This window comes from Cervus elaphus, chromosome 3 (assembly GCF_910594005.1).
Source record: "Cervus elaphus chromosome 3, mCerEla1.1, whole genome shotgun sequence".
Taxonomy (NCBI): domain Eukaryota; kingdom Metazoa; phylum Chordata; class Mammalia; order Artiodactyla; family Cervidae; genus Cervus; species Cervus elaphus.
In genome coordinates this window covers 31278026-31288678 of record NC_057817.1, presented here as the reverse complement: position 1 = coordinate 31288678, position 10653 = coordinate 31278026, and the positions used below count along the sequence as shown (strand labels likewise).

General features: G+C 37.1%; 1 protein-coding gene across 1 annotated transcript; it reads left to right on the top strand.

Annotated features, from left to right (window-relative positions):
- The first annotated feature begins 2466 nt into the window (after positions 1-2466).
- Positions 2467-4778, top strand: LOC122682649 (spindle and kinetochore-associated protein 3-like). Its single transcript, XM_043885635.1, has one exon. It carries the CDS (start codon positions 2539-2541, stop codon positions 3748-3750), a length of 1212 nt encoding a protein of 403 aa, XP_043741570.1. The 5' UTR covers positions 2467-2538; the 3' UTR covers positions 3751-4778.
- The last annotated feature ends 5875 nt before the right edge of the window (positions 4779-10653 follow it).

The following is a 10653-nucleotide window of genomic DNA, read 5'->3' as shown; positions in this document are numbered from 1 at the left end:
CATTCTTCTCAATTGCACACGCAACATTCTCTAGAATAGTTTATATGTTAGGTCACAATACAAGCCTCAGTAAATTTAGAAGCGTGAAATCATAGCAACATAGTGTGAAACTAGAATCAATGAGAGGAGAAAAAATGGAAAAATCCACAAATATATGAAGATCAAATGGCACATTCTTGAAAAAACAATGAGTCAAAAAAGAAATTAAAAGGGAAATAAAAAAATATCTTGAGGAAAACAAAAATGTACACACAACATACCAAAACTGTGAAATGCAGCAAAAGTAGTTCTAAAAGGGAAGTTTATAGTGATAAACAACTAGATTAAGAAAACAGAAAGATCTCAATAAACAATTTAACTTTACATCTCAAGTCACTAGAAAAGGAAAAGACTAAGCCTAAAGTTAGCAGAAGGAAGGAAATAAAAATTAGAAAAGAAATAAATGAAAAAAAAGACTAAAAAGATATTAGAAAAGATCAATGAAACTATGAACTGGCTATTTGAAAGATAAAATTGAGAAAACATTAGCTAGACTAATGGAAAAAAGATAGAAGACTTAAATAAAATTAGAAATGAAAAAGATGTTATAAGTGATACCACAGAAATACATACAGAATCACAATATTATGCACTATATGATGACAACAAATATGATAACCTATAAAAAATTAATAAATTCCTACCAAGAACCTACCAAAAATCAATCTTGAAGAAATAGAAAATATGAACAGACCAATGAGTAAGGATTGAATCAGTAAGCAAAAACCTGCCAACACAGAAAAACCTATGAACAGTTGGTTTCACTGGTGAATTCTACCAAACAATTACCACCAATCCTTCTCAAGCTCTTCCCAAAAACTGAAGCAGAGGAAACACTCCCAAACACATGGATTAAAGAATTAAACACAAAACCTGCAACCAGAGGATAGAAGATCAACTTGGAGAGTAGAGAATGGGGAGCTCACCTCCACCCACACACATCAACAGTACATCTAAATGTGGAGCAATTCTCATTGAAAACAAACTGGGAAGCTGGCAGAAAGACTCATATACAACCAAGACTGTAAGAAAGATCCACTTAGAATGGGTAGGAAGGAAAGAGAAGCAATTAAGTTATGACCAGCACCCTTGGGAGGGGATGCAGAAGAGGAAGGGGATTACAAGTACATCTTCCATGGGAAGTGAGCAGTGCACACCACATATTGGGTGTCCCAGTTCCTGGGTCTGACAGTTGAAAAATAAATTCCTTTACCTGGTCTGAAAACCAATGAGACTGACAGCAGGGTTATAGGAAACCTAGACTCTGCTTGTGAAGAGCACACACAGACTTGCTTACCCCTGAAACAAGGTAAAGGAAATAGATTGAAACTTTCCAAGACTACGTCTGGCTTCCTGTGACTATACTGCTGTATGCCCAAGCCTGAGCCAAATGCCTGCTCTGGCCCTTCTTTCCCTTCAGCACAGCTCCACACTAATGTGAGGGCTGTCATGGCTCAGGGAGGTATGTGATTTTGAGGGATGGAACTGCTCAGACCTGGGAAAACATCTAAACAGGGTAAGGATGGCCATTGCTGCAGCCTTGGGAGGCAGCAGATCAGAAGCAGCCTAAGACTGACTGGTGCTGGGAACATCAAACTGTTGTCTATACTCCAACTCATGATAAGCACCCGTATTTATACGGGTATTGCTCCTCTCTGGGGCAAGGGTACCAGTGCTGTGACGGAGGATAACACACGCTCAGAGGGAATGGAGTCAGTCAGACATGACAAACAGGGCTTCTGCTCCAGCAATTTGGGACCCACCCCCATCCCAAATAGGGTGGTGTTTGCCACTGAGCAGAGGAGAGAGCCTGGTTCATATCTGGCTCTGGCTCTAGACCCTCCATCTCCAGATGTACCTCCTACCTAGGAAATAGCTGCCAGCACACCCTGGAGGAAGATATGACATGTGCTCATGTCAGATCCAGCTCTCCAACCAAAGGCACTGACCATGCACACACTGTATGGTAGTAGTGATAGTTGCTCAGTCATGTCTGACTCTCTGTGACCCCACGGACTGTAGCCCACCGGGCTCCTCTGTCCACGGAATTCTCCAGGCAAGAATACTGGAGTGGGTTGCCATTCCCTTCTCCAGGGATCTTTCTGAACCAGGGATGGAACCCAAGTCTCCTGCATTGCAAGCAAATTCTTTACCATCTGAGCCACCAGGGAAGCCCTGCACACTGTATGGGAAGTTTCCACAACAACGACAAAACAAAACTAGAATCAGTAACTGTTTCACCTAATTTCACAGAGTCAGAGAAAGTCAAGCAAAATGAGAAGACAGAGGAATTCATTTCAAATGAAAGAACAAGAGAAAACCCTGGAAAAAACAATTAATGAAACAGAAATAAACAACTTACCAGAAAAAGAGCTCAAAACATTAGTATTAAGAATGTTAATTGAGAGAAAGGCCGTTCGCGGCTACGAGAACCAACAGCGCTTCAGGTGCCGGGATTCAAACAGCCGCGGGCTCTGAGGCGGGGAGCTGGCCTCTCCTATGGATCCGATCCGAGGCTTTTGCGGGAAGCTGCGATCTCTGGCCGTCACCCTGGACAGCGAGACGGCCCGGCTGCAGCGAGCGCTGGACGGAGAGGACAGCGAAGACTTTGAAGATTGTCCAATGAGAGTTCTACATGACCTTAACTCAGAAGTACGAATTCTAAAGGATGATGTCAATATTCTTCTTGATAAAGCAAACTTGGAAAGTCAAGAAAACATTGGTTTCATAAAAGCAACAAAAATATTGATGAAAAAGAATTCAATGGATATCATGAAAATAAAAGAGGTTTTCCAGAAGTATGGATATACTCCACGTGCCAAGAAAAATTCAGTGGATGAGCAAGAAGTCACTGACTCTAAACCAGAGTCCAGTGAATGTGAATGTCCTGCGAAGCCTGACGTGAAAGATGATTTGTTGGATTCTGCTGCTGCAGGCACTTCTGTTTCTGAGAAGTCACCGCGTAGTCCACAACTTTCTGATTTTGGACTTGAGCGGTACATCGTATCCCAAGTTCTACCAAACCCTCCCCAAGCAGTAAACAACCAGAAGGAAGAGCCAAAAATTTTAACTCCATTTTCCAAATACTCACTAGTAAAAACTCCAAAATGTGCACTAAAGATGGATGATTTTGAGTGTGTAACTCCTAAATTAGAACACTTTGGTATCTCTGAATATACTATGTGTTTAAATGACGATTACACAATTGGACTTAAAAATGTGAAAACTAACAGTGAGACCATAGAAACAGAACCAGTGCCCAGTGATAATGTCTTTGCCACTCCTGGCCTCATAACCCAGCCGTTGGGAAAAAATGATGCTGAGCACACACATTCTCCCTTGGCACCTACATTCTGCACTCCTGGTTTGAAAGTCCCTTCTACAAAGAGCAGCACAGCTATGGTTTCCACAAACAGTTCATCGAATGACTTAGAAACGAAAGAAAGTACATCATTAGTTTCAAATTCAGACGAGTGCTTTGAGAATTTTGCAGATCCCTCTTCTCCTACAATTTCTTCTTACGAGAATCTGCTCAAAACACCTACACCTCCAGAAGTTAGTGTGATTCCAGAAGATATTCGTCAGATTTTATCAAAATACAACTCAAACCTAGCATCTCCAGTAGCAGTTAGAGCGGTGCCACTCAGCAAAATGTTCCTTCCTCATCGTGGACAGAATGTGCAAGATGACAGCAACAAAGAAAACTGGTGAAGAAATGATAGTGGATCCGTCCTTCCATTATGGAAACTGAACAGAATGAGATGAATGCAAATCTGGTCTCACTTTGTTTTCAACATCCCTACGTCATCCCCCTTTTGAAAAACCAATTCATGTTAAAGATGAGTATGGAGACTAATAGCATAAAGTGCTTTTTATTAAGTTTGATTTAATCTAACCTGTGCAGTTCAGCTGCTCAGTTTTGAAAGATCATTACTATTTCACTGATTTCAAGTTTACCCTGCCTCATGGAACTGTGTGGTTTAAGTAATATTAGGAAGCAGGATAAATAATTTTTGAAATTTAAACATTACTGTTTGCCACTCAAATGAGGCCACCTTCAGTCTTCTCGGGGCTGGACAGTTGTTGATAGAGCTGGACTTCTTCCTTGGGGTTAGCTCTGCCCACTGTCTCCTCATGACTGTCCCAAGTCTTCTACATCTTTTACTTTAACAATGTTCTTTGAGACACTGTGGTTTACAAAAGACAGCCTAAACTGATGTAGGAAAAAAGGAATTTATAGGCCTAGGTAGCTATACTGAAGGGGGTGTCTAACATTTGGACTTAAGACACTCACCTGCTTTCGTCTCAGGATGGGTGTTTTCCTCTAAATTGTCAGTTTCATCCTCTCAAGTCAGCTCTTCCCAGCACATGATTGCAACCTCCCCAGACCTCCATCTAGCTTGGCACCCAGCAGAGCCCAAGCTTCACCCTCTGGAAGCTGCTCGGCATTCTCCTGAGTGGGTGCTCCTCTCTGGACTGTCAGCTGTGCCTGTGGACCTGTCTCTTGAGAGCACCAGGCTACCCTGTCCATGGAGTTCAAGAGCATTATGATTGAAGTCAAGCTGATTCAGCAAAGATTATCCTCTTTTATGGTTGTGCCTTGAAAGTCAAATGGGAAGACGTGTCACGTTGTGTCTCTTCATTTCGTCAGAAAATTGTCACTGAAGAACAACTTATTCTTTGTTCTAGGAACTACTGAGTAGTTATAATTTAAATTTTGCTAAATAAAATGTTAAATTCAAGATAAAAAAAAAGAATGTTAATTGAATTAGGGAAAACAATAGACGAATGCTGAGAATTTTAACAAGGAACTGGAAAATTTTAAAAAACAACCAGTCAGAATTGAAGAAAACAACTGAAATATAAAACATACCAAAAGGAATTAACAGCAGACTAGGTGATACAGAAGAATGCATTAAGTGATCTGGAAGACAGACTAATGGAAATCACCCAACAGAACAACAGAAAAACAAAGTTTTAAAAAATGAAAGCAGGTTAAGGGACATTTGGGACAATATCAAGTGTATAAACATTCTATAGGGATCCCAAAGGAAGTGAGAGAGGAAAAAGTGCCAAAAATATATTTGAAGAAATTATGACTAAAATCTTTCATACCTGAAAAAGAAACAGATAGATAGATATCTGGATACAAGAAACAAAGAGGTTCCCAAACAAGCTATCCCAAACAAAATCACGTCAAGACATACCATAATTAAAATGACAAAAATTAAAGACATAACTTTAAAGGTAGAAAGAGAAAAAGAGTCATATACAAGGGAACCCCCATAAGTCTATCAGCTGATTTCTATGCAGAAAAATTTCAGGGCAAAAGGCAGTGGCATGATATAGTCAAAGCATTGAAAGGTAAAACTACAACCTAGGATACTCTACTGAGCACAATAATCATTCATAATTAAAGGGGACATACAGAATTTCTCACACAGGCAAAAACTAAAACAGTTCATAAATCCTAAACCTAACCTAAAGGAAATGTTAAAGAGTTTTCTTTTAAGTGAAAAAGAAAAGGCCATACCACTAAATAAGAAACTGTAAGCAGAGGGAAATCTCACTGGTAAGGCATACACACACACACACACACACACACACACACACACACACACAGCTGTGGATCAACCACCTAAATAAGCTAATACAAAGATTAAAAAACAAAAATTGTAAAATCAACTAAAATACAATAAACTGTTAAGGAATAAGCATGAAGATGTAAAATGTGACCTCAAAAACAAAAACCCTGAGAACAGAAGTAAAACTGTGTATCTTTCAGAATGTGTTTAAACTTGAGCTACTATCAGTTTAAAACAAGTAGAAGTAGTTATAAGCCAATAAACACATGAATCCCATGGTAACCACAAATCAAAAATCTACAATAGATAGACAAAAATTAGACAGAAAGAAACACAAGCATACCACTAAAAAATCATCAAACTACAAATCAAGAGGATAAAAGAATAGAAAGAACTACCAAAACAACCAGAAAACAAGTGACAAAAGGGTTGCATGTACATAAATATTAACAATTACTTTTAAATGCTATTAAATATCAATGTCTCAATCAAAAGCCATAGGGTGGCTGATTGGATAAAAAAAGAATCTACTTGCTTCCTACAGGAGACTCAATTCAGAGCTAAATACACAGAGACCAAAAGTGAGGGTTGAAAAAAGATTCCATGCAAATGGAAATGACAAGAAAGTTGGGGTAGCAATACCCTTAGCAGACAAAGTAGACTTTAAAAGCATTTTAAAAGGCATTTTAAAATGTACAATAAAAGACAAAGAAGGGCACTGTATAATGACAAAGGTATTAACACAGCAAGAGGATATAACATTCATTAACATGTATGTACCTATCACAGGAGCACCTAGATATATAAAACAAATTATTAACAGACATACAGGTAGAAATTATTATATAGGTAAAAAATGCAATAATAGTAGGGACTTTAACAGCTCACTAATACCAATGAATAGATCATCCAAACAGAAAATCAATGAGAAAACAGTGATCTTAAATGACACATTAGACCAATTGGACTGAATCAATATCTACAGGCCATTTCATCCAAAACAGCAGAATACACATTCTTTCCAAGTGCTCCTGGAAATGAACCAGGATAGATCATATGCTAGGCCACAAAGTAAGTCTAAACAAATTATAGAGGATAGGAATTACATTAAGCAACTTTTCCAGCCCACAATGGTATGAAGCTAGAAATCAATTACAGAAAGAATAATGGGAGAAATACAAATAGGTCCAGACCAAATTAAGGCCAAACTACATGCAGCTAAAAACAAATGGGTCAATGAAAAATTAAATAAAAAATCAGAAAATATCTGGAAAACAATAAAAACATAACTTTTCAAAATCTATGGGATGTAGCAAAAGAAGTTCTAGGAGGGTGAGTCATAGCAATAAGGCCTACCTCAAGAAACAAGAAAAAACTCAAACAACCTAATCTACCACCCAAAGAAATTAGGAACACAAAAACAAAAAACAAAGCCCAAAGTCAACAGAAGGAAGGAAATAACAAAGATCAGAGAGGAAATAAATAAAATTGAGACAAAAAGAAAAGAAAAAGAAAATACCAATGAAACCAAGATCTGGCTTTTTGAAATGATAACAAAATTAGTAAACCTGTAATGAGGCTCATTAAGAAAAATATAAAGGACCCAAATGAAAAAGCAGAAATTACAAATCATATCACAGAAATACAATCATAAGAGAATATTATGAACAGTTATATGCCAACCAACTGGACAACTGAGTAGTAATGACCATACAATCTTCCAAAACTGAATCAGAAAGGAATAGATAATCTGAAAAGACTGATTATTAGTATTAGTTTGCAATTTAATCAGTAATCAAAAAACCTCACCAAACTAAAGTCCAGGACCAGAGAGCTGCAAAGGGGAAATTCTACCAAACATAAAATGAAGAGTCAATCCCTACCCTTCTCAAAATATTCCAAAAAACTGAACAGGAGAGAATAATCTCAAAATCATTTTATGATGCCACCATTGCTCTGATACAAAACCAGTAAAATACAAAAAAAAAAGAAAGAAAATTATTCAGATAAGTATCTCTGATGAATATATATGTAAGAATCCTCAACAAAATATTATCAAACTGAATTCAACAATATATATAAATAGGATTACACACCATGATCAAGGGATTTATTCCAGTAGTGCAAGGATGGTTCAACATTCACAAGTCAATAAATGTGATACACCACATTAACAAAAAGGATAAAAGTCACATGATCACCTCAATAGGCACAGAAAAAGCACTTGACAAAATTTAATATTCATTCATGATGAATATCAACTTATTTCATTTAAAAAGTATAGAGGTAACATATTTCAATATAATAAAGGTTATTTATTACAAACTCATAGCTAACATCATACTCAACAGTGTATGATGTGTAAGATCAAGAATATGACAAGGATGCCCACTCTTGCCATTTCTATTTAACATAGTCTAGGAAGTTCTAGCCACAGCAATTAGACAAAAAACAAAAATAAAAGGCATCTAAATTGGAAGGGAAAAAGTAAAACTATCACTATTTGCAGATGACAACTATATGTAGAAAACCCTAAAATCTCCAGGAAGAAAAAAAGAAACTATTAGAACTAATAAATAAATTCAGTAAAATTCAGGATACAGGATCATTGCTTTTCTATTCAAGAATAATGAACTACCAGAAAGAAAAAGCAAGAAAACAGTCTCATTTATAATCACAAAAAAGAATAAAACTTAACCAAAGGAGTAAAAGACCTATACCCTGAAAACTGTTAAGACACTGATGAAGGAAATTGAAAGTGATACATCCCATGTCCACAGGTATCCTATCTTCATGGACTAGAAGAATTAATATTTTTAAAATGTCCATACTACCCAAAGTAATCTACAGATTTAATGCAATTCCTATCTCAATATTCATGATATTTTCCACAAAACTAGAACAAATAATTATAAAACTTATATGGAACCACAAAAGACCCCAAATGGCCAAAGTAATCTTGAGAAAGAAAAACAGAGCTGGGAGGAATCATGCTCTCTCACTTCAGACTATACTATAAAGCTACAGTCATCAAAACCGTATGGTACTGGCACAAAAACAGGGACATAGATCAATGGAACAGGACAGAGATCTCAGAAATAAACCCATTCACATACGCTCAATTGGTCATGACAAAGGTCACAAAAATACACAACAGGGAAAAGGCAGTCTCTTTAATGAGTGATATTGGGTAAACTGGACAACTACATGTAAAAGAATGAAATTAGAATACTTTCTTACACCACACACAAAATTAAACTCAAAAAGGATTAAAAACCTAAAAGATAAAATTGGAAACCATTAAACTTCTGAAAGAACACAGGCAGTATACTCTTTGACATAAATCTTAGAATATTTTCTTTTCATCTATCTCCTGAGGCAAGGTAAATAAAATTTAAAAATAAGTGGGATAAAATTAAGACTTAAAAGCTTTTGCATAGCAAAGGAAACCATCAACAAAATGAAAATACAATGCATTGAATGGGAGAGGGTATTTTCAAACAATATGTCTGATAAAGAGTTACTATCCAAAATACACATAGCTCATACAACTCAATACCAAAAAGACAAAAAAACCTGAATAAAAAAACTTGACAGAAGATCTGAATAAAAATTTTCCAAAAAAGACACATATGGCGAATAGGCACATGAAAAGATGTTCAACATTGCTAATCTAATCATCAGGTAAAGGCAAAACAAAGTCACAATGAGATATCTTCTCACACCTATAGAATGGCTATTGTAAATTGACAACAAATAATAAGTGTTGATGAGGATGTGGAGAAAAGGGAACTCTAGTTCAGTATTGATGGAAATGCAAATTGGTGCAGCCAATATGGAAAAGGAGTTTCTTCAAAAAACTAAAAATTGAACTGAAACAGGCCTGAGACCTGGGACTCTTAACTACAGTCCAGCAGTGCTTGCACCTGGACAAATATATCCTCAAGTAACAAAAAGAAATATAAGGGACTAAAAATAACTGCATGCACGTGCAGTTAGGGCACATTAAGGACAAGATATAAAAAGACCAAACAGAGAAAAAAAACACAACTGCCACTTCTGATGGGCTTCCCTGATAGCTCAGTTGGTAAAGGATCCCCCTGCGATGTGGGAGACCTGGGTTCAATCCCTCGGTTGGGAAGTTCCCCTGGAGAAGGAAAAGGCTACCCACTCCAGTATTCTGGCCTGGAGAATTCAATGGGCTGTATAGTCCATGGGATCACAAAGAACTGGACACGACTGAGTGACTTTCATTCACTCACTCACAGCCACTTCTGAAGATCTAGGATCAAAAAAAGGGTGTTGGAGAGCAAAAGCAGTATACTGCACATACCCTCAGCATACACCACCACCAAAGGGGAAGGCAAACCACCCTTCTACACCAGCCCAACCCCTGGACTCACCCTTATCCTCACTCCACATAAGGAACCAGCTTGCCCACCTTGGGAGTAAGCAAGGGGACCTGTTACTTCTTTTTGCTTCTCCTGCTATAGCAGGAGCCCTAACAAAAACCTTGACTGAATTTCTTGACTAACCTCTTATCAATTTCTACTGATTGGGAAAGGACAAGTATCCTGGTCTGTATCAGAAGTACCATATGATCTAATTATTCCATCCCTGTTATTTACCTGAAGGAAACAGAAACACCAATTTGAAAAGATATATGAACTCTACTGTTCACAGCATTAATTACAATAGCAAAATATGGAAGCAACCTAAGTGTGCCCATCAACAAATGAATTGATAAAGAAGATGGTGTGTATGTATGTGTGTGTGTGTATATACACACACACATATATATAATGGAATAAATATTAAATAAAATTATATTAAATACACAAAATTCCATTATATATCATACAATGGAATTCATTATATACATATGTATATTATATAATAAATATACATATATATGCTGTGCTTAGTCATTCAGTCGTGTCCAACGCTTTGAGACCCCATGGACTCTAGCCCACCAGTCTCCTCTGTCCATAAGATTTCCCAGAAAAAGAATGCTGGAGTGAGTTGCCAG